At 39.8% G+C, this 23471-nt stretch overlaps 1 protein-coding gene across 4 annotated transcripts in view; it reads left to right on the top strand.

Annotated features, from left to right (window-relative positions):
- The first annotated feature begins 1610 nt into the window (after positions 1-1610).
- Positions 1611-23471, top strand: part of OSBPL9 (oxysterol binding protein like 9) — a 164047-nt gene continuing 142186 nt past the window's right edge. For 2 of the 4 annotated variants that reach the window (XM_027537274.1, XM_027537273.1), the window contains exon 1: positions 1611-1760. In XM_027537274.1, coding sequence (XP_027393075.1) covers positions 1650-1760 — 111 coding nt within the window. In that variant the 5' untranslated portion in view covers positions 1611-1649. The remainder of the gene's footprint in view (positions 1761-23471) is intronic. The other 2 variants (XM_027537276.1, XM_027537275.1) reach the window with 1 other exon arrangement.

Genomic DNA, 23471 nt, shown 5'->3' with positions numbered 1-23471 from the left:
GGAGTTGGTGATGGACAGAGAGTGCTGCAATTCATGGGGTCGCAAAGAGTCAGACAGGACTGAGCGACTGAACTGAACTGAACTGAAGAGAGTAGATCTTAAAAATTCTTATCACAAGAAAAAAAATTTTGAGGTGAGGTGATGAGTTAACTAAATGTAATGTAGTAATCATTTCACAATACACACATGCATATCTTTGGGGTTTTTCTTGGCCACACTACACGGCACATGGGATCTTAGCTCCCCTTCCTGGGATCCTAGAACTCAGGCCACCTGCATTGGGAGAGTGGCATTAACCACCAGGGAAATTCCCAAATCATGCACATCTTAAATTCATACAATGCTGTATGTCAATTACATCTCAATGAAATAAAAAAGGTATCAGCGTAAATAATTTGATCTTTAGATCTTCACCCAACTTGATTAGCTAGTAAATAGGTTCTCTTTGTCTAGCTCCTTCAGTGATATTCTCTTTTCCTAGAGCTTCTGTTATCAGCAAATTGAGATTCACAGCACAATACCTGAATAAACAAAACACCTTTAAACCCCTAAAATAAAAAAGTTAAAAATTAAAGACAAAGAAAACCTCTCCCTTGACTTCACAGCCACTTCTAGCCAATGCCCTGCTTCTTAGTTCCCTTTTTCTTATCCTTCACGTCTCAATGCCTTTTCCTGGGATGCCTTACACAATCACTCAATTATATACTTTATAAGTAGCTACCCATTGGCTTCCTATTACATCCACTTACTTAAATTCTCCACAAGACATTCATCACTATTAGATATTTTTCATGTTTATTTGTTTTGTGTTTGCTTTCCATCACAGAATTTAAGCTCTTATCTCTCAACAAGGAATCTGTTTGTCTCCTTCAGTGTTGCATTGCCAGGACCTCAAACATTGTCTCAATATTCTAGGACAATACTTCCATTGTCTTTATAGGCTCTAAGAAATCTGCTCTTACTTCTCTGACCTTATCTCCAACTACCTCCTCCCTGGCTCACTACTCTACTTACAAAGAACAATTTGCTGTTTCTTTGCCAGCCTCCCTCTTTCTTCAGGTCTTTGCTCAAAAGTTACCTTCTCACTCAGGCTTTCTCAATTTGGGAACTTAAAATTGCAGCCCCTTACCCTTTGCCTCTTTACTTGCTTAATTTGTTTCCAAATTACCAAATTGTAATATACAGTTACAATTGTATATTACAATTGTATATTTTTTTATTCCCTGTTCGCCTCATGAAGACTTTGCTGAACCCCCAAGCCTACAGCACAAAACAAAAAATGTTTATTAAATGAATGGGTTTGTGAAATAATTGCTTAAATGAATATCAGATGTGAAATTATTTGCATGTGTAAGGTATCATTATGGGCAGTAAAATTATCTATGTTAATAAGTAATCTTAACTTCAGTATTCATGCTTTAATTCTTCACATTTCGGGCATGGAGTCCTACACACGACAGACTCCCAAAGAAAATCGTTTTTTTGAATTTTATAGCTGGAGGCGTGGGTCCTCGAGTCTAGCAAGGCGGGAAGCAGTTGCTGGCCCCACCCGGGGCCCGCCCCTGTCGGCGATGACCACGCCCACCGAATGTTGAAAGCCTTATAGGCGAGTGACGTCAGGCCGTTTGTTGTCATTGGCGGCTCCCAAGATGGCGTCCATCATGGAGGGGCCGCTGAGTAAATGGACTAACGTAATGAAGGGCTGGCAGTACCGTTGGTTCGTGCTGGACTACAATGCAGGGTTGCTGTCCTACTACACAGTAAGTCCTTGGAGGCAAATCCCCGGCTGCCTTGGGAGTCGGGATTCCTCGGTGGAGGTGGGGAACAGGCTTTCTGGTAGCCCGGTAGAGGTTGCTAGGATGGGGGTGCCGCCGTACGGGAGGGTTCCCTCGTAGGGGAGGGTTTTGCGCCCCGGATAGCCAATGAGGGTGAAGGAGATGCTCGCGCAGCCAATAAATAGGCACCGGTTGTATGATTTATGGGGTGGGGGCGAGCCGTGTTCTTTTCTTAGGGTCCTGTATTTGTTGGGGAGTAAACAGGGGGGCGCGTTGTAGGTAGGTAGATGGTTGTAGTCGTGGCTTGAAGGGTTCGGTCTCGGGATCTGTGCAGTTTCCACATGTTATCATGGACTTGACAGTGTCCCCCACCAGGCCCTGTAGACGGCCGCGCCCCTTAGCTTCCCTCCAGGGATTGAGGAGCGCTGCTTTCTTAGAGCAGTGGTCTGACGAGCTTGGCCAGGTCCTGGAAGTGACTGGGCGTTGCTCAACTTGAAGGATTCTGAAATACCTCCAGTCTGCCCAAGTTGAGTGTGTCTTTCACAGGACTCTCCTCCATTCAGCGGGGGGCGAGCGTAACCGACGCCTTAACTTTTGAGAGCGGAGGATTTCCTACACAGCAAGTCTCTTGTTAGCGAAGAGAGACTGCATAGTGCGATGTCTCCTGAAAGTTATATTCTGGGAAGAGCTAAGTTAAGGGCTTCAGTGTCGTTAAACACACATCAGTGACTGCGGGAAAGGTCCATGAATTGCTGAGAATCTTATGTTCTGTCGCTCCACCCCCGACGCGTTAGAAATGGAAGGTGGGTGGAATTAGAGAAATTACTTCCAAAGGTATTGTCTCTGAATGGTGTCTAGTTAATAATAGCCAATGAGAGGGAGGAAGCCTCTTCAAACGACAAAACAGAATGTCCTGAAGTCTTTAGAAAATAATAGAAGGGAAAAAATTGTGATTATGGAAGAAGGATTAATGTCAACGAGAGGAATGGGGACACTAGTATTGATATTTTTTCGTTAATTTAAATATTTATTGAGCGCCCACTACGTGTTAATTATTATTGCTTTAGGCTAGGTGTGTGTGGATGTGTGTGCTCATGCCTGTGCATGTGAGCGAGAATCAACAAAGTTCAAGATATTCTTTTCTTGAATCAACAAAGTTCAAGATATCCTTTTCTCTGGAGCTTATATTCTAATAAGGTGGTTCCCTTGATTCTTTTTACTTGCAATAACTGCAGAATAAAGGATTCATTATCCCCATTTTACAGTTTGGAATCTGAGGCTCCAGGCTTTTCAGCGATTTGCTCAAGGTCACAGAGCTAGCAGTAAGCAGTGTTATCAGGAGTCTAAGTAACATGGCTTTCTTTTTCCTTTCACTTTCACTACAGAAATGAGAAAAATGCGATCTTTGAGTTACTAAAGACAAACCTACAGGAGTAAAAAGTAAAAACTTTCACACCAACTTCCTTTCTTTACATAATTTTGAAGGGGGAAAAGACTGAACAAACCTGAATGAAATTTAAATACATTGTTCAAGATTAGCTAGCTATGAAAGAGAGGCAAATGAACATTATATCCTGAAAACTCTGAAATTATGAAATCTCATAGTTCAGATAGATGAAGAGTAATAATAAGTTTCAGTAGAAGTGATAATCAGAAAATCCCATGGACCCTTTCCAGCCCATTCAAAATAATTTCAGTGGCACTATGGAATGAAGTTACTCTACAGATCCCAAATTTGTGTGGGTCTGAATTTAGGGCCACACTGGAGGGGCCCCAAGCTGGGGTTCTTGGGAACTCCTCTCCCAGACAGAATCTTCTTTTTTTCCTGTTTTTCTCACTTTGGCATATCTTTTTTCTGCCTCCTTGCCCTTTAGTTTCTGAGTATCTTGACAAATTTCTCCTTGTCTTTGGCTAAACATGGCTTTTTAAATTATGCTTCTTTCTTCTCCCTCCCATTACTTATCCTCCCTACTGAGATTAAACTATAAAACATCATCCTTGCCAGTAGAAGGAGGTATCATATTTCTCACTAATGGATGTTTAGAAATTTTCTTTTCTTTTTTTTTCCTTGTTTTTTTTGGTGTTAAAGTATTTGTTTGCAGAGAAACAACAGAGAAATATTGTAAAATAAAATGATTTTGTGAAAATAAGATGATACTCAATGCCAAATTAAAGGAGGTCCAGTAAAGATGAGAAAAGGATAGGTATTCACTTAAAGAGAAAGTAGGAGACACATTGAATATTGGCAGTGAATTCTGTACACTTCAACATTGTTTCATTACATTAGGATTTGGAAGGATGAAGGTACATCTTAATGATCTGCATGCTGCTGATAACTTGGAGCTGCATCTTCCAGGAAGATTATCTGAATAGTTGCACAGCATTTTAAGCAGAGCAGTAAATAGCAAGTCACTCTAATCACTTGCACTCTGGTCTGGCTCTGTAGTTGGAGGTCTGTCTATTCTAGGGTGGCCATGGAAACCCTGAACGAAACTAGATTGACCTTGCTTTAGAGTTGGCCTATACCAAAAATTGATATTGAGATAATCTCAGGGTTTTGGAAAAGATCACGGGAATTGCTGTGAACTAAATAGTTTCACCCAAACCTCACCTTCACCTGAACTTTTGGTCCTGGGCCCAGACCCTTACCTGTCCTCTGGGAATGAATAGTTTTTTTACTTTACATTTCTTTTATTTTCATTTTATGTAAATTTTCAGTTCTTGAAAAACCGTTTAGTAGATATTCTGTTTAATACAGGAACAGAAAAATTGATTACCTTCTTTAGAAAATAGATTTAGGCAACCTTTTCAGGTCACGCTCCTGTCTTTTAATTATTAGAAACAGTGGTTTATTCAGGAAACATTTATTTGGGACTTTTTAATAGGCACTTTATATATGGACTTCCCTCATAGCTCAGTTGGTAAAGACTCTGCCTGGAATGCAGGAGATCCCCGTTTGATTCCTGGGTCAGGAAGATCTGCTGGAGAAGGGAAAGGTTACCCACTCCAGTATTCTGGCCTGAAGAATTCCATGGAGCGTATAGTCCATGGGGTTGCAAATAGTCAGACACAACTGAGCGACTTTCATTTTCACTTTACTATGTATGCCGGAGATAAAAGCATGAAGGAGAGAGTCCCTTCCATCTAGGAACTCAAAATCTTGCAGAATAGACACCTAAACATAATTTCAAAAAAGTGTGATAAATTCTACAATAGAAGTAAGAATAGACTGCTGTGGGAACTTTGCCTAAAAAAAGGCTAGAGGGACGTTTGAGCCGAGACTTAAAGGTAGAAGAGAAGAAGGGCATTTCAGGCAGTGGGAAATATGCACAAATTGGGAAACTTGAGAACATAAAGTCCGTTAAGAAGATAGTGAGAATTTCTGAGCTTCTTTAATGTAAAGGCATGTAGGGAGATAACAGGAGATTGAATCCAGAAGGTATTTGGAGCCATAGGTCAGGCCTGGAGATGAAGATCTGTTAGATTATAGCATAGAATTTGTTAGTTGAATTTGAGGGTGAGCTGTACTGAGTCTTCCTTGCGGCACATGGGTTCTTTGTTGTTGCTCATGGGCTTTTCTCTAATTGCGGTGTGTGGGCTTCTCGTTGTGGTGGCTTCACAGGTTGCGTACACAGGCTGTAGGGCGCAAGGCCTTCAGTGGTTGTGGCCCATGAACTTGGTTGCCCCCCGGCTGTGGAATCTTAGTTTCTGGACCAGGTAGCAAACCAGTGTCCCCTGCATTGGCAGGCAGATTCTTAACCATCGGACCATCAGGAAAGTCCCCTGTTAGTTGAATATTTATTGAGAGGGATAAGGATATAAATTTGGGAACACTGTTTAAACAGCTAACCATTTATGTGAATCATGATCACAGAGAAAGACGAGAAAGGAAAGAAAATTGAAGGAGATATAGATATATCTGAGGAGTTGTTAGACTAGAAAGCAGGTGTTCATACCTTTTGATTATCAAATGTTTATTGAGGATGTACTATGTGCTAGGCACTATGCTGGGAAGAGGGGTTAAAATGGTAAATAAGATGGGAATAGTCCATGTTCTCATGATGCCTAGAGTCTGCCGGGGTGTACATCAAGTAAGAGCTGTGATGGAGAACAGTAGGATGTTGGGAGGTACACAGGTGGGCAGCTTGCCTCTGTCTTGGAAAAGATTTCCTTGAAGAGGTAGGTTTGCTTTGACCTGAGTGGTGAGTAGAGATTAGCCATGTAAGCAGAGAGGGAAAACTGCTTGAGATAGAGGGAATAGATGTTTTTGAAAGAGACACGAGTAAGGAGCTTGTTAGTCCTGGAATTTAGGCTGTGAGGTGGACAATAGTGCGATGAGAGGGAGAGAGAAGCAGGGGCCAGTTAATGAAAGACTTTCTTGGTAAACTGAGCTAAGGAATTTAAACTTTTCACTCAGGGCAGTGGAAAGTCACTTAAGTGTTGTAAGCACTTTTTGTTGTGGAAAAAACTTTCATAATACAAAATTTGTTTGAAACATATACGAAAGATGATAGTAAAATGAATTCCTGTCACCCAGCTTGTGCAGCTATCAATATATGGCTAATCTTGTCTTATTAATACTCCCAAAGCTCCTTCCTACCCCACTGGATTACTTTAAAGCAGATCCCAAATCTCTTATTATTTCATTTGTGAATATTTCAATATGTTTTACTGTGTTTAAGTTCCTTGATTTTTCTCAAACATTCCTTGATTTTCTCAAACCCTCACCAGTTGGTTTATTTGAGTCAGAATTCCAAACAAGAGCCACACGTAAAACTGAGTCTCTTTTACTCTGTAGGCCTTCCCTCCCTCTTTTTCTTTGCCATTCATTTGTTGAAGAAAGCAAATTATTCTCTAGATTTTCCACATTCTAGATTTTGCTGAGAGTATTCTTGTGGTGTATTTAAACATGTTCCTTTAGCCTCCATGTTTCCTATAAACTGATACTTAAAGCTAGAAGCTTAATTAAATTCAGCTTTTTCCCCCCACTTTGGGCAGCAATACTTTGTAGGTGGAACATATTACAAGTATCTCCACTTTCTTATAGTTTGCTTTACTCTACTTCTTTTTTAGAAAAGAACTATTTTCCTGTTTTTGCTAACCAAAAGAAATCCAAAGAGGATTTTTGCTTTTGTGGAAAATACACAAAAAGTGAAAATGGCATTCAGAGTTTTTGTTTTTGTTTTTCCACAGCGAGCTGCTATAGAGTCAGTGAGCGCCCTAAGCAGCAAGAGTGACACCAGCAAGTTCCTTCCCTGGGATCTATGGGCTTCCCAGGTGGCACTAGTGGTAAAGAACCCAACTGCCAATGCAGGAGACATAAGAGATGCAGGTTCGATCCCTGAGTTGGGAGGATCCCAAGGAGAAGGGTATAGCAACCCACTCCAGTATTCTTGTCTGGAGAATCCCATGGACAGAGGAGCCTGGAGGTCTGTAGGGTTACTAAGAGTCAGATGCAACTGAAGTGACTCAGCTTGCATGCATGCTGGGAACTATTAATACATAGTAGCAAGCTGCTGTAGTTTTGAACTGTGTTTGTGAGCATCTTTACTTTATCTCAGTTTATTTTGTGCATCTGTTAGCAAGGTGTATCCTAAGGCAATTGCGTCATTGCTTTATGCCATTTTGGCTTAGGGAAGGTTTCTTAGGAACAGAGGGAACCTGTACATCAAGTGGCCCATGATGTCTGGTTGTCTCTCTGTGATTTTTAAAATTAAACAATAGGTTCAGGTAAAGTTTGTATTTGGATTATGGAGAAATAGTGAAGTCCTATTGACAGGATTTCAGTGATTGGATGTGAGTGAAGGGGAAGGAGGAGTTTGATGAAATCCAGGTTTTTAGATTTAGTTGAATGAATGATGATAGGGAAGATAAGTATAGGTTGGGTGGAGAATGGTAGTTGCTTTGGGGCATGTTGAAATTGTAGTAAAGATATTGCATAGTCTGGAACTTAAGAAAAAAATCTGGGCTACAGATAAATATTAGCTTTACACATATGGAGAGATGAGAGAGTGAATGAGTGGGAATAATAGAGAGCTTTAGATAGAACACTGAGAAACACCATTGGATTAGGTATCTATTGCTTTATAACAAATTGGCCATAATGATTTTAGCTGCTTAAAACAATAAACATTTATTATCTGTAACTCAGAACTTTGGACTCAAGGTCTCTCATGAAGTTGCAGTCAAGACATTGGCTATGTCTGCAGTCATTTGAAAGACTTGACTGGAGCTGGAGGATTTGCTTCCAAGATGACTCACTCTCATGTCTGTTGGCAGAAAGCCTTAGTCCTTACTGGCTCCTGGAAGGTGGCCTCAGTTCCTCACCAGCTAACCTCTCTGTTGGGCTACATGAGAGTCATTGTGACAGGGCATCTATCTGGCTTCACCCAGAAGGAGTAATCCAAGTGAGAGCAAGGAGAAAGCTGAAGTGCCTATTTGACCTGGTCTGAGAACATCACTTTTGCCTTCTTCCATTCATTAGAAATGAATCATTAAGTTCAGTTCATGCTACAGGGGATGGGAATTTTAGGCATGGGAAAGAGAATTAGCCTCTGCCTTTTGAAAGGAGTGTCAATTTATGGAGGGATTTTAAGCCATCACAGTCGTTTCTAAGGGATTTGGGTAGAGAAAAGAGCCTGCACAGAAGAGTGAAAAGGGACAGCCAGAGATAGCCAAGAAAAACCAGAATGTGGAGTCAAGGCAGGAACTGGCTTGAATACTGTTGAGACAATTGAATAGATGAAATCTTAAAAATACTCATTGGATTGATCAAGTTGGACATCACTGATGCCCTGAAAAAGAGAAGTTCCCATGGAGTCAGAAGTTTGGAAGTCAGAGTGGTTTGAAGAGTAAATAGGAGGCAAGAAGTAGAGAAAATGAGTTTAGATTGCTCAAGGTGTTTCATTATGAAAGAGGAACAAAGGAATATGGAACTGAGAGGAAAGAGTTTCTAAGGTAGGAGTATGCTTAAATGTTTTAGGGATGGGAAGCAGGGTATTTATTGAAGATGAGAGTCGAGTTAAGATTTAAGGAATGTAGTAAAGATTTAGATTAGTGGCCATGGGAAGTGGAAAAAGGAATAACTTGGGTCACATTCTGAGAAGGCAGTGGCAACCCACTCCAGTACTCTTGCCTGGAAAATCCCATGGATGGAGGAGCCTGCTAGGCTGCAGACAATGGGGTCGCTAAGAGTCCGGCACGACTGAGCGACTTCACTTTCACTTTTCACTTTCATGCATTGGAGAAGGAAATGGCAACCCACTCCAGTATTCTTGCCTGGAGAATCCCAGGGACAGAGGATCCTAGTGGGCTGCTGTCTATGGGGTCGCACAGAGTTGGACACAACGACTTATCAGCAGCAGGGTCACTTTGAAATTAACCAGATTGTAAGAGGAGCCTCTTGAGAAGCCCATATGCAGGTCAGGAAGCAAGTTAGAACTGGACATGGAACAACAGACTTGTTCCAAATAGGAAAAGGAGTACGTCAAGGCTGTATATTGTCACCCTGCTTATTTAACGTCTATGCAGAGTACATCATGAGAAACGCTGGGCTGGAAGAAGCACAAGCTGGAATCAAGATTGCTGGGAGAAATCTCAATAACCTCAGATACGCAGATGACACCACCCTTATGGCAGAAAGTGAGGAGGAACTAAAAAGCCTCCTGATGAAAGTGAAAGTGGAGAGTGAAAAAGTTGGCTTAAAGCTTAACATTCAGAAAACTAAGATCATGGCATCTGGTCCCATGACTTAATGGGAAATAGATGGGGAAACAGTGGAAACAGTGTCAGACTTTATTTTTTGGGGCTCCAAAATCACTGCAGATGGTGATTGCAGCCATGAAATTAAAAGGCGCTTACTCCTTAGAAGGAAAGTTATGACCAAGCTAGATAGCATATTGAAAAGCAGAGACATTACTTTGCCAACAAAGGTTCGTCTAGTCAAGGCTATGGTTTTTCCAGTGGTCATGTATGGATGTGAGAGTTGGACTGTGAAGAAAGCTGAGCGCCGAAGAATTGATGCTTTTGAACTGTGGTGTACTCATGATGTACTCTGAGTATAAGTTAAATAAGCAGGGTGACAATATACAGCCTTGACGTACTCCTTTTCCTATTTGGAACAAGTCTGTTGTTCCATATCCAGTTCTAACTTGCTTCCTGACCTGCATATAGGCTTCTCAAGAGTCTTCTCCTCTTGAGAGTCCCTTGGACTGCCAGGAGGTCCAACCAGTCCATTCTGAAGGAGATCAGCCCTGGGTGTTCTTTGGAAGGAATGATGCTAAAGCTGAAATTCCAGTACTTTGGCCACCTCATGCGAAGAGTTGACTCATTGGAAAAGACCCTGATGCTGGGAGGGATTGGGGGCAGGAGGAGAAGGGGACGACAGAGGATGAGATGGCTGGATGGCATCACCGACTTGATGGACGTGAGTCTCAGTGAACTCCGGGAGTTGGGGATGGACAGGGAGGCCTGGTGTGCTGTGATTCATGGGGTCTCAAAGAGTCAGACACAACTGAGCAACTAAACTGAACTGAAGAGGAGCTAGTTGAGATTATAAAATATGATTTGTTTAGTTATGAACTGTAAGTATTTAACACTCTTTCTTGTTTTGTATTGTCTTTATGACATTTCAGAGAGAAAAGTTAGAAATAGTGAGTTAGTAAGTTGTCAGGGTCACTCAAGGTTTTCTTTAAAAGGAATCATTGGAGAAATGATGTGTTTTGCTGTTAACATGCTAGCTGGAAGAGAGTCATAGTGACTTTGCATTTCAAAAACACTGGTAATCTGAACACATTTAAATATTACTTGACAGTCCTTAGCAATGTCTGGAAGGTGATAAAATCTCTCATCTAATTCTTGGATTTTAGGTTTTTGAAGAGCTTAAATATATGTGTTTTTCTTGCAAAGATGTAAAAGAGGGAATCTCAGATTCTGCTAGAAATGTATCAGCACCACTCCCATCAAGCATTTAAAAGTGAATTTATACTTTTGTAAATAAACTTCTTGGTTATATCAAATGTTTTTTATTAAGCTTACATGGTACATATTAATAATCCAAGTTAATAAAATAGCTTTAGAATTGCAAAAGGAACACAAGAAAAATTGTACCTAATCTAAATGCCCTGAAAAGAAGTATGTGGAAATTTTATGTCTTGTGGTTTCTTGAATACCCTAGTCAGCCTTAGTTTTTCTCTTTTTTGATTTTTTTTTTTTGTTTGGCTGTGCTGTGCATGGCATGTGGGATCTTAGTTCTCCAACCAGGGATGGAACTTGCACCTTCTAAAGTGTAAAGTGTGGCGTTTTAACCACTGGACCGCCAGGGAAGTCTCTGTTACATCCTTTATCTGTACAGCAAGCTTGTAAACTCCTTGATAGTACTACTAGCATGATAATTTTCAAGCCCTATAAATATAGTACATCATTCTCATAGTGAATGGAATGTCCAAGGCCCTTTAAGAGATGTGATGTAGAAGATTGTTTTGGAATCATTGCTTATACAGCCTTGTAAATTTTGCAAAATATACTGATAACAAATGTGTTTATGGCTTATGTAAAACCTGATTAAGCTTGTATTAATAACAATGGCTTTGTTTTAATCATCCTTACCCTGTAGAACTGTGTGGGATCTTTTGGTTAGTGTGGTACATCAGACAAGCAGTCAGTTCTTGCTTTATTGCAGGCAGTTTTGTTGATAGTAATTTGTAGAAGGATAGAAAGCAGAGCTATTCTTAAATATGCCACTGTTATATGTGGCAGTTGTCATAGGATTAGATTTTCAACTAGTTGTATAATGTCAGTCAAAGCTAGCTAGAACAATGCTCAAGAGAGTTAGATTAAGGACCTATTTCCTTTTACTGCTTATAGAGAAAAACAAATGGCCAGCTGAGTCTTTTCTTCTCATTTACTATATTGTAAAGGATAATCATCTTAGACTAATTTAAACTAAAAAATTTTACTTTTTTGGTACATGATACATGGAATCATATAAATGAAATCATATTTGGGGAAAGTATTTTGAGGTATTCAAAATTATTTTTTTCCCATTCACATGACAAAGATTATTATGAATGTTAATATTCTGATTCCTGGAGTTTTTTCACATTGAGCCTTCATGCTAAATTGTCTACTTACTTAATTGAATGTATTTTATTTTAGCATTACTCTTATGGCACAGGTGGACAAATGAAATATTGGATGAATATTTGGTTTGTCATTCTGGCAGCTGCCTCTAGTCTCTTGATCTTCCTCTTTCCTCCGTCTCTCATAAATGATACCATGCTTCCCAGAGACAATAGAGTTCATTTGGTGGGAACACTCTCAACTCCTTGTACTGCCACCTATTGGTATAACTATTTTCCTGCCTATCCTTCCCTGCGTCCCTGACATAATGGAAGAAGTAATCCTTGGGTGGGCTTTCCTGGTGGCTCAGTACTAAAGAATCCCCCTGGCAATGCAGGAGATGCAGGTTCAGTCCCTGGGTTTAGAAGACCCCCTGGAGAAGGAAATGACAACCGACTGTAGTATTTTTGCCTGGAAAATCCCATGGACAGAGGAGCCTGCCAAGCTACAGTCCATGGGTTGCAAAAAGAGTTGGACGCAATTTAGCAATTAAGCAACACCACCAATCCTTGGGTGTTCTGGATTCCATCTACTCGCGAATTTTTAGAGAATCTCAGTCTATAGGTTTTTCTCCTTTTTCTGCTTTCTCCTTCCTCTCGCCCATTGTCTTCTACTTCTTTCTATGTACAGACTTTTGTTGTTTAAGAATATTTTGCAATATAACAACTAAACATCATAGTTGTAACAATTTCATATGGAAAATTTTAATACGTTTTGGGATTGCCTGTTGCTTTTCATTTTTTTGGTACAGTTAGTTTTGAAATTGGAAAGTGTAAGCCCTTCAGCTTTGTTCTTTCTCAAGATTGTTTTGGCTATTCTGGGTTTGCTGAATTTCTATATGAATTTTAGGATATACTGACTTTTTCATTAACAAATAAACTTGGGCTATATCTCTCTCAAGTTGAAAAATATCTCTGCTAATTCTATGTCCCCCTGGAAAAATCATCTTCACCTCTTCTTCAAGTTAGATAAACCTATTGAAAGAGTCTTCTACATTGTCTGTCTTTATTCATGCATTTACTGTACAGCAATCTGTTTTTACCTCCAAATTTCACTGAATATCCTAGCAGAAGTCTCCAATGAAAGCTTTGTTGCTGAACCCAGTGGGTGCTTTTAACTTTTCATTTTAGTAGCACTGTCTCTGCAGAATTTGACATTATTACTCTTTATTTTAAATTTCAAAAAGATTGTTTCATTGCTCTTGAAGAGATGCAATATATTCTTAATTTAAAAAAAATTGAAAAAGCATATAAAATAGAAAGAAGCAAAGTACTACCTGAAATCCTACTATCTGTGTTTTGGAGAATAGCTTTCCTAACAACTCTTTATGCTTAAATACACCTTTATGTATATTTTATATAAATGGAATCATTATATATATAATAATATACAACCCAGAAGCATTTTATTAAAAAATTTTCTATAGATATGTTGTACCATTTTGTATTGTATTTCTTCAACTAGCAAAATGAGCAAAGGATATCTTTTTTCCTTCATCCTTACTTAATGAGATCTCAGTCATCTGGCTTTGGGAGATTAAGATTCCTATGCTGTCTGTGATGCAGGAAGACAATGTACAATAATCTGTATTATCTCCTATAGTTCTGCTCAGCTGGATAGTACCCAGTCTACTTGATTAAGGGCAGTTCAAAAACCCACCCACAAACAGAAGACTCTACTTCTTAATGAGGGAGTGACAAAGTTCTAAAAGAGCTTGTAGGATGAGAAATACCATTATAGGCCATTTTTGGAAAATGCAGTGTGCCATAAGCCTCTACTATATTAATCATTGTTGTAGGTATTTTCTACTATTGTCAAATATATCGCTTCATTAAGCCTCATAACCTCTTCCATTTTTCCTTGCTACCACTATAGCATATAAACCACCCGGGTCTGGTGCAAAAACTTCCTAAGTGTTCTCTTTGTTTCCTTTTTGCTCTCTAAAGTCCATTTTTTAATCAGTAGCCCAAGTGATTTTTTAAAAAAAGGAAAAAGGAAGATCATATTTTTCCCCTGCTTAAAATTCTCTAGTGACTATAGGAAAAAAAAATTCAAACTCTTTACTATGACTTACCACCTTGTAAGCACCAAAGAATTGATGGTTTTGAACTGTGGCGGTGGAGAAGACTCTTGAGAGTTCCTTGCACTGCAAGGAGACCCAACCAGTCCATCGTAAAGGAGATCAGTCCTGAGTGTTCATTGGAAGGACTGATGTTGAGGCTGAAACTCCAGTACTTTGGCCACCTCGTGTGAAGAGCTGACTCATTTGAAAAGACTCTGATGCTGGGAATGATTGAGGGCAGTAGGAGAAGGGGACGACAGAGGATGAGATGGTTGGATGGCATCACCGACTCAATGGACATGAGCTTGGGTAAACTCCGGGAGTTGGTGATGGACAGGGAAGCCTGGCGTGCTGCGGTCCATGGGGTCACAGAGTCGTACGCGACTGAGTGACTGAACTGAATTGAACGGATGGCCTTGTGATCTTTCTCCACTTAACTTTCTACAGTAAACCTTTTGCTCACCACTATATCCACTGTAGCTTTTTTTTCCCCCCTGTTCCTTGGACACCTCAAGCTTGTTCCTATCTCAGGGTCTTTGTGTATATTTTCTGGCTTCTTGGACTGATACTCTCCCATGACTGTAGCATGCCTGATTCCCTTCTTGTTATGCAGGTCTTCATTTAGGCATCACTGCTCAGAGAAGCCTTTCCTTAACAACCTGTCTAAAGTACACCTCACTATCAGTCACTAGCACTAGCACACTGGTCTTTTTTTTTTTTCACTTGATGGTTTAGAATATAAGCTTATTTTATTTTATTTAAAAAATTAATTTATTTTAATTGGAGGCTAATTACTTTACAATATTGTAGTGGTTTTTGCCATATATCGACATGAATCAGCCACAGGCACACATGTGTTTCCCATCCAGAACCCCCCTCCCACCTCCCTCCCCATCCCATCCCCCGGGGTCATCCCAGTGCACCAGCCCTGAGCACCCTGTCTCATGCATCGAGCCTGGACTAGCGGTCCGCTTCACATATGATAATACGCACGTTTCAACGCTACCCTCTGAAATCATCCCACCCTTGCCTTCTCCCACAGAGTCCAAAAGACTGTTCTTTATATCTGTGTCTCTTTTGCTGTCTTGCATATAGAGTCATCGTTATCATCTTTCTAAATTCCATATATATGCGTTAGTATACTGTACTGGTGTTTTTCTTTCTGACTTAATTCACTCTGTATAATAGGCTCCAGTTTCATCGACCTCATTAGAACCGATTAAAATGCATTCTTTTTAATGGCTGAGTAATATTCCATTGTGTATATGTACCACATTTTTCTTATCCATTCATCTGCCAATGGACATCTGGGTTGCTTCCATGTCCTGGCTATTGTAAACAGTGCTATGATGAACATTGGGGTACATGTGTCTCTTTCAATTCTGGTTTCCTTGGTGTAGCACACTGGTCTTGATGTATTTTTTCATAGCATTTATTGTTAGCTGCTAAACTTACTTTGTTTTTCCTGTTTAGTGTCTGTTTCCCTCCTCTGGAATGTAAGTACTGTGAGAACAGAGACTTACCTTCATCATTTTATCTTTAGCATCTAGAGCAATGCTTGGCATTTAGTGAATATTCAGTAAATATTTATGGAATGAGTAACAGGTGAAGTAGTTTATATATTACTTCCTTTACACATGAAGAAATTGAGACTTAAAAACTCACACAGTAGTTTCTCTGTATGTGATTAAGTCTTCTAACTCCAGATAGAATGTTCTCTCACTGAATTGTGCTAGTGTTGATATTTTAAAATGACAAACCCAAGTTATCACTAGTCTGCTTATAGGTGATAACTGAGTTACATCATTATCACAATGAAATAAACTTTCTGCATGCTGCTGCTGCTAAGTAGCTTCAGTCATGTCCGACTCTGTGCAGCCTCATAGATGGCAGCCGACCAGGCTCCTCTGTCCACGGGATTCTCTAGGCAAGAACACTGGAGTGGGTTGCCATTTCCTTCTCCCAAACCTTCTGCATAGGCTATTATTCTAAGGTACAGACTGCATTGATGAATCATTAAAAAGTACTGAGTCCTTTTACATCTAAGTTGAAACACCGAGGATGAATGAAAAACTCTTTCCATTCCAGTAAAGAAAAAGCCTCCTAGAGAAGGGAAAGGAGGAGCAAATACTAAATCTTAGAATTTGTTGAGTAATGAGTTTTTTATATTCACAAAACATGACCACAGAAAGATAGTGGCACATTCCTGAACATAATTCTTTGAAATTTTCATCACCCAGAAGAGGATGAAATGTACATTTCAGATAGATGATACGTTGTGTGACCAACCCTCTGTTCTCTGCTGGCGTGTCAGCTCTTCTGCCTTCGTTTTTTGTTTTTTTTTTTTTAACCCATTGCAAAGAGTTGGACACTACTGAGCAACGGAACAGCAACAGCAATTCTGAAGTAAAATTAGACCTAGTAAAGAATGAGTGTTTTTATTCTTTAAAGTTTTATTTACTACTGAATTATAGTTGATTTACAATATTGTGCCAGTCTCTACTGTACACCAAAGTGATTCAGTTATATATATATATACACTTTTTAAAATATTCTTTTCCATTATGGTTTATCACAGGATATTGAATATAGCCCCCTGTGCTATACAGTAGGATTTTGTTGTTTATCCATTCTGTATATCATAGTTTGCATCTGCTAACCCCAAATTCCCAAGCCATCCCCCCGCAACCCCTCTCCCCCTTGGCAATCACAAGTCTGTTTAGAATGAGTGTTTTTAAATTGCCTTTTTAAAAAGTGTTTCTCCCTCCCCCGCTCACCCTGTTTATAAAAGTAAAATGTTTATCATAGATCATTAACTAATCAAGTCCTCCACAGTCTCCTAAGCCCTTTGGCACAGTTCTTGAATTCTTAACCTACTTCCTTATTCTTCCTTGTAGTCTTTTTTTGTTTTTTTTCCTTGTAGTCTTGCTTTCCCTTAAGCAACAACATCTAAAAGAAATGCTTTAAGAAAATAGTTTCTTGGGCAGTATTTGAATTTATAACAACTTTCCCCCTATCTTTTGATCACATGCTGTATTTTGAGTGCTTTTCCTAGCTAATCTGGGGACCATTTTCAACAATTTATTTGCAAGAATTTGTTCTCAGTTCTAAATTCCAAATCAGAACAAGGAGCTTTTGTAGCATAACCTTATTCTAAATTGAGGCATGTAGGATGAGTCTTAGAAGTAGGACTGAGAGTTCAGATACCTGTGGTTCTGGCTATTGTTCTTGCTAACCAGATTATTTTAGGTGTTGTACAAATTTTCCCATCTTTAAATTTTTCTAGTGCTGTTCTTGTTTTTCATCTTTTCATGATCTTACTGTCTTGGGCCCTGACTTAGTCTTTTCCAAATAAGGAGAAACACTCTTGGGCAATTTTTGATGAAAAAGTGAAGTTGAATGATAATAATGGATTATTACTGTACAGTTTGGTGGGAAAAGTACTAAATAACATAAACTTCCTGGAGTTTAACACACCCCTATCATTTCCTTCAGTCATTTTTTGTGAAATAACATTAATCACTATTTAGTATTTGGGCAGTATAAAATTCAGATTTAAATTTGAAGAAAGTAGGGAGAACCACTAGACCATTCATGCGTGACCTAAATCAAATCCTTTAGGATTCTACAGTGGAAGTGACAAATAGATTCAAGGGATTAGATCTGATAGAGTGCCTGAAGAACTATGAACAGAGGTTCGTGACACTGTACAGGAGGCAGTGATCAGGACTATCCCCAAGAAACAGAAATGCAAAAAGGTGAAATGGTTGTCTGAGGAGGCCTTCCAAATGGCTGAGAAAAGAAGAGAAGCAAAAAGCAAAGGAGAAAAGAAAACATACCTATCTGAATGCAGAGTTGCAAAGAATAGCAAGGAGAGATAAGAAAGCCTTCCTCAGTGATCAATGCAAAGAAATAGAGGAAAACAATAGAATGGGAAAGACTAGAGATCTCTTCAAAAAAATTAAGAGATTCCAAGGGAACATTTCACGCAAAGATGGGTACAATTAGGACAGAAATGGTATGGACCTAACAAAAGCAGAAGATATTAAGAAGAGGTGGCAAGAATACACAGAAGAACTATACAAAAAAAATCTTCATGACCCAGATAATCATGGTGGCGTGATCACTCACCGAGAGCCGACATCCTGGAGTCTGAAGTCAAGTGGGCCTTAGCAACCGTCACTATGAACAAAGCTAGTGGAGGTAATGGAATTCCAGCTATTTCAAGTCCTAAAAGAAGATGCTGTTAAAGTGCTGCACTCAATATACCAGCAAATTTGGAAAACTCAGCAGTGGCCACAGGACTGGAAAAGGTCAGATTTCATTCCAATCCCAAAGAAAGGCAATGCCAAAAAGTGTTCAAACTACCTAAAAATTGCACTCATTTCACACCCTAGCAAAGTAATGCTCAAAATTCTCCAAGCTAGGCTTCAGCAGTATGTGAACCGTGAACTTCCAGATGTTCAAGCTGGATTTAGAAAAGGCAGAGGAACCAGAGATCAAATTGCCAACAACAGTTGGATCATAGAAAAAGCAAGACAATTCCAGAAAAACATCTACTTCAGCTTTCTTGACTACACCAAAGCTTTTGTGTGGATCACAATAAACTGGAAAGTTCTTAAAGAATTCTTAAAGGCAGACCATCTTACCTTCCTCCTGAGAAATCTGTATGCAGATCAAGAAACAACAGTTAGAACTGGACATGGAATAATAGACTGGTTCTAAATTGGGCAAGGAGTATGATAAGGCCTATGTGGTTGGATGGCTTCACCAACTTGATGGACATGAGTTTGAGCAAATTCTGAGAGTTGATGATAGACAGGGAAGCCTGGCATGCTGCAGTCCATGGGATCGCAAAGAGTTGGACACGACTAAGTGACTGAACTGAACTGATTTTGAGGAATAAAACAAAAATAGAAACTATACATTGAGGTTCAGTATATATTGACATGCTAAGTAATTTGCAGCACTTAGGTTACTATTTAGTATTTTATGTTATGGTTAACTTTTCTTTTTTTTTTTATGGTTAACTTTTCTTGGAAAGGATCCAGAAACCCCCGTCATCAGAGTTGTGCTTAATTAAACCCTGTGAAATGGTTCTTGTCACTCATCTGTTGACCTGAATTTTTGACTTAAAGATAAAATTATCCTTTTTAAGAAACAGTAAAAGACCTGGGACTTTACAATTTAAGAGATCACAGATCAAAATACGAGTCTCCAGTCCTTTACCTGTAGTTCAGAAATCCCCGAGTCTCTGAATTCCAGAAGTTTTTTTTCCTAAATGTGTTATATTCTCATTTGGAAGTAAAGCCTGCCTTGAACTGTGTGGTTAATTATAATCTCCATTATGCTTAATATAAATGTATGTTGTACTACCAAAATATTAGTATGCTTGATTGTGAAATTAATTAAATGCTTAATAATCCAGACTCTGTTGCAGGTGTGTGACAGTTTATGTACTATTTGTATGGTACTTTTTGAAAATTCTGAATTTTAAAGCACATTTGAACCAAAAATCTCAGATAAGTGATGTGGACCTCTATCTGGTCTAATGACCTAGGGTTTATATGCTGGCAGTAGTTCAGAAGGCAGAGGGGGTACCACCCTCTGAAGCACTGCTGCAGTGCTTTGTGGGGTGATATTTGTGCTGATGAATTCAGAGGATCGCTGATTTGACACACAGCCTTTGTGGCTCGGAGAAGCTTTGAAAGGAGACTTAAGTTAACCAGATCTGTAGTAACTGTGGTAGAAATGCATAACCTTTAGAGTCAGACCTGGATTGGAATTCTCTCTGCTGCTGCTGCTGCTAAGTCACTTCAGTCATGTCCGACTCTGTGCGACCCCATAGACGGCAGCCCACCAGGCTCCTCCGTCCCTGGGATTCTCCAGACAAGAACACTGGAGTGGGTTGCCATTTCCTTCTCCAATGCATGAAAGTGAAAAGTGAAAGTGAAGTCGCTTAGTCATGTCTGACTCTTTGTGACCCTATGGACTGCAGCCTACCAGGCTCCTCCATCCATGGGATTTTCCAGGCAAGAGTACTGGAGTTGGGTGCCAGTGCCTTCTCCGGAATCCTCTCTATCTACCTGTTATCTGTGAATCCATGGGCAAGTAACTTATGCCTTTCTGAGCCTTTATTTTCTCAATTATAAAATGGGTATAATAAAAGAACCTATATCATAAGATTGGTATGAGAAGTAAATAAAATTGTATTTAATTGTGTTTAAAGCACTGCCCCAGGATTATAAGAGTTCAGTTCAGTTCAGTCACTCAGTCATATCTGACTCTTTGCGACCCCATGAACCTGCAGCACACCAGGCCTCACTATCCATCACCAACTCCCGGAGTTTACCCAAACTCATGTCCGTTGAGTTGGTGATGCCATCCAACCATCTCATCCTCTGTCGTCCCCTTCTCCTCCTGCCCTCAATCTTTCCCAGCATCAGGGTCTTTTCAAAAGAGTGAGCTCTTCACATCAGGTGGCCAAAGTTTTGGAATTTCAGCTTCAACATCAGTCCTTCCAGTGAACACCCAGGAGTGATCTCCTGTAGGATGGACTGGTTGGGTCTCCTTGCAGTGCAAGGGACTCTCAAGAGTCTTCTCCAACACAACAGTTGAAAAGCATCGATTCTTTGGCGCTCAGCTTTCTTTATAGTCCAATTCTCACATCCATACATGACTACTGGAAAAACCATAGCCTTGACTAGATGGACCTTTGTTGACAAAGCATACTTTTTAGTACGCTATCTAGGTTGGTCATAACTTTCCTTCCAAGGAGTAAGCGCTTTTAATTTCATGGCTGCAATCACCATCTGCAGTGATTTTGGAGCCCAAAAAAGTAAAGTCTGACACTGTTTCCCCATCTATTTGCCATGAAGTGATGGGACTGGATACCATGATCTTCGTTTTCGGAATGTTGAGCTCTAAGCCAACTTTTTCACTCTCCTCTTTCACTTTTATCAAGAGGCTCTTTAGTTCTTCTTCACTTTCTGCCATAAGGGTGGTGTCATCTGCATATCTGAGGTTATTGATATTTCTCCCGGCAATCTTGATTCCAGCTGGTGCTTCTTCCAGCCCAGTGTTAAGCATGATGTATTCTGCATATAAGTTAAATAAGCAGGGTGACAATATACAGCCTTGATGTACTCCTTTTCCTATTTGGAACCAGTCTGTTGTTCCATGTCCAGTTCTAACTGTTGCTTCCTGACCTGCATACAGGTTTCTCAAGAGAAAGGTCAGGTGGTCTGGTAGTCCCATCTCTTTCAGAATTTTCCACAGTTTGTGGTGATCCACACAGTCAAAGGCTTTGGCATAGTCAAGAAAGCAGAAATAGGTGTTTTTCTGGAACTCTCTTCCTTTTTCGATGATCCGGAGGATGTTGGCAATTTGATCTCTGGTTCCTCTGCCTTTTCTAAAACCAGCCTGAACATCTGGAAGTTCACAGTTCATGTATTGCTGAAACCTGGCTTGGAAAATTTTGAACATTACTTTACTAGCATGTGAGATGAGTACAGTTGTGTGGTAGTTTGAGCATTCTTTGGCATTGCCTTTCTTTGGGATTGGAATGAAAACTGACCTTTTCCAGTCCTGTGGCCACTGCTGAGTTTTCCAAATTTGCTAGCATAGTGAGTGCGGCACTTTAACAGCATCATCTTTTAGGATGTGAAATAGCTCAACTGGAATTCCATCACCTCCACTAGCTTTGTTCGTAGTGATGCTTCCTAAGGCCCACTTGACTTCACATTCCAGGGTGTTTGGCTCTAGGTGAGTGATCACACCATCGTGATTATCTGGGTCATGAAGATCTTTTTTGTAGAGTTCTTCTGTGTATTATTGCCACCTCTTCTTAATATCTTCTGCTTCTGTTAGGTCCATACCATTTCTGTCCTTTATTGAGCCCATCTTTGCATATAATGTTCCCTTGGTGTCTCTAATTTTCTTGATGAGATCTCTAGTCTTTCCCATTCTATTGTTTTCCTCTGTTTCTTTGCATTGATCGCTGAGGAAGGCTTTCTTATCTCTCCTTGCTATTCTTTGGAACTCTGCATTCAAATGAGTACATTTTTCCTTTTCTCCTTTGCTTTTCGCTTCTCTTCTTTTCACAGCTATTTGTAAAGCCTCCTCAGACAGCCATTTTGCTTTTTTGCATTTCTTTTCCATGGGGATAGTCTTGATCCCTATCTCCTGTACGATGTCACGAACCTCTGTCCATAGTTCGTCAGGTACTCTGTCTATCAAATCTAAGAGTTCAGTACATGTTAACAAAAAAATAAAGTTTATTAGTGTTTAACATGTAATAATATTCATTAAGTGTATTTACATTGTGGTCACTATTGCATAAACTAATATTCAAATTTGTTAATTCATAACAAGAAATATAATTGTTAAGGAGACTGCATATTTAGGCTATCTGATTCATACATTAATACAGTCTCTGTAAGCAAGCTATATGGGATGCCAAATATATATGCAGAAGCAGACCAAAGAGAGCTATAGATATTTAAAGGCATCAGGCTTTGGTATCAAGATGCAATATCTCTGTGTTAGATACGGTAACCTATTACAAGAACAGATCTAATCTCTTGGTCAGCAAAACATCTGACTTTCTGGTTCTAGTTCTGACCTTCCTACTGTAGTTCTTTTACTATTAATACTTTCTATACTTAGTATAATATCATAATTAGTATAATTACCTCCAGGCTGTTCCAGCTCTTAACGATGTTCTTATATATATCTCTGTTCTGTGTCTGTTTTCTTTAAAGGAAGGCAGTCATCTTCCAGGATCTTGGAAAGACCCCAGACATCATTGTCCCCTTGTATACTGATTCTGTATATTTCCCTAAAGCTCTATCCACCTGATGTGAAGAGCCTACTCATTGGTAAAGACCCTGATGCTGGGAAAGATTGAGGGCAGGAGGAGAAGGGGGCGGCAGAGGATAGTTAGATAGCATCACCGACTAAATGGACATGAATCTGAGCAAACCCCGGGAGATAATGAAGAGCAGGGGAGAAGGACAGACGTACTGCAGTCCAGAGTCAGACAGAACTTAGTGACTAAACAACAACAAAGTCTCTATCTGTAGTATGTGCGTGTATGTGTGCTAAGTTGCTTCAGTCGTGTCTGACTGTTTGTGACCCTAGGGACTGTAATCCACCAGGCTCCTCTATCCATGGGGATTCTCCAGGCAGAAATACTGGAGTGGGTTGCCATGCCCTCCTGCAGGGGATCTTCCCAACCCAGGGATCGAACCTGCCTCTCTTACGTCTCCTGCATTGGCAGGCGGGTTCTTTACCACTAGTGCCACCTGCTACTGCTCAACTGAGGCCTTCTATAATGTGGAGTGGGAGATGCGGGAGTTATCTGTAGTGTAAAACTTGAGGGATGAATGATGGGGAATATTCCTCAACAATCAATAATGAATATTGATTTTCATTCATCTGAAGTATTTTCAAATTTCCCTTGTTATTTTTTCTTTGAGCCATTAGTTGTTTAGGAGTATCATTTAACTTCTACC

The sequence above is a fragment of the Bos indicus x Bos taurus genome, chromosome 3 (assembly GCF_003369695.1).
Source record: "Bos indicus x Bos taurus breed Angus x Brahman F1 hybrid chromosome 3, Bos_hybrid_MaternalHap_v2.0, whole genome shotgun sequence".
Classification (NCBI taxonomy): Eukaryota; Metazoa; Chordata; class Mammalia; order Artiodactyla; family Bovidae; genus Bos; species Bos indicus x Bos taurus.
The sequence above is the reverse complement of the archived record's forward strand: the minus strand, read 5'-3'. Positions and strand labels throughout refer to the sequence as shown.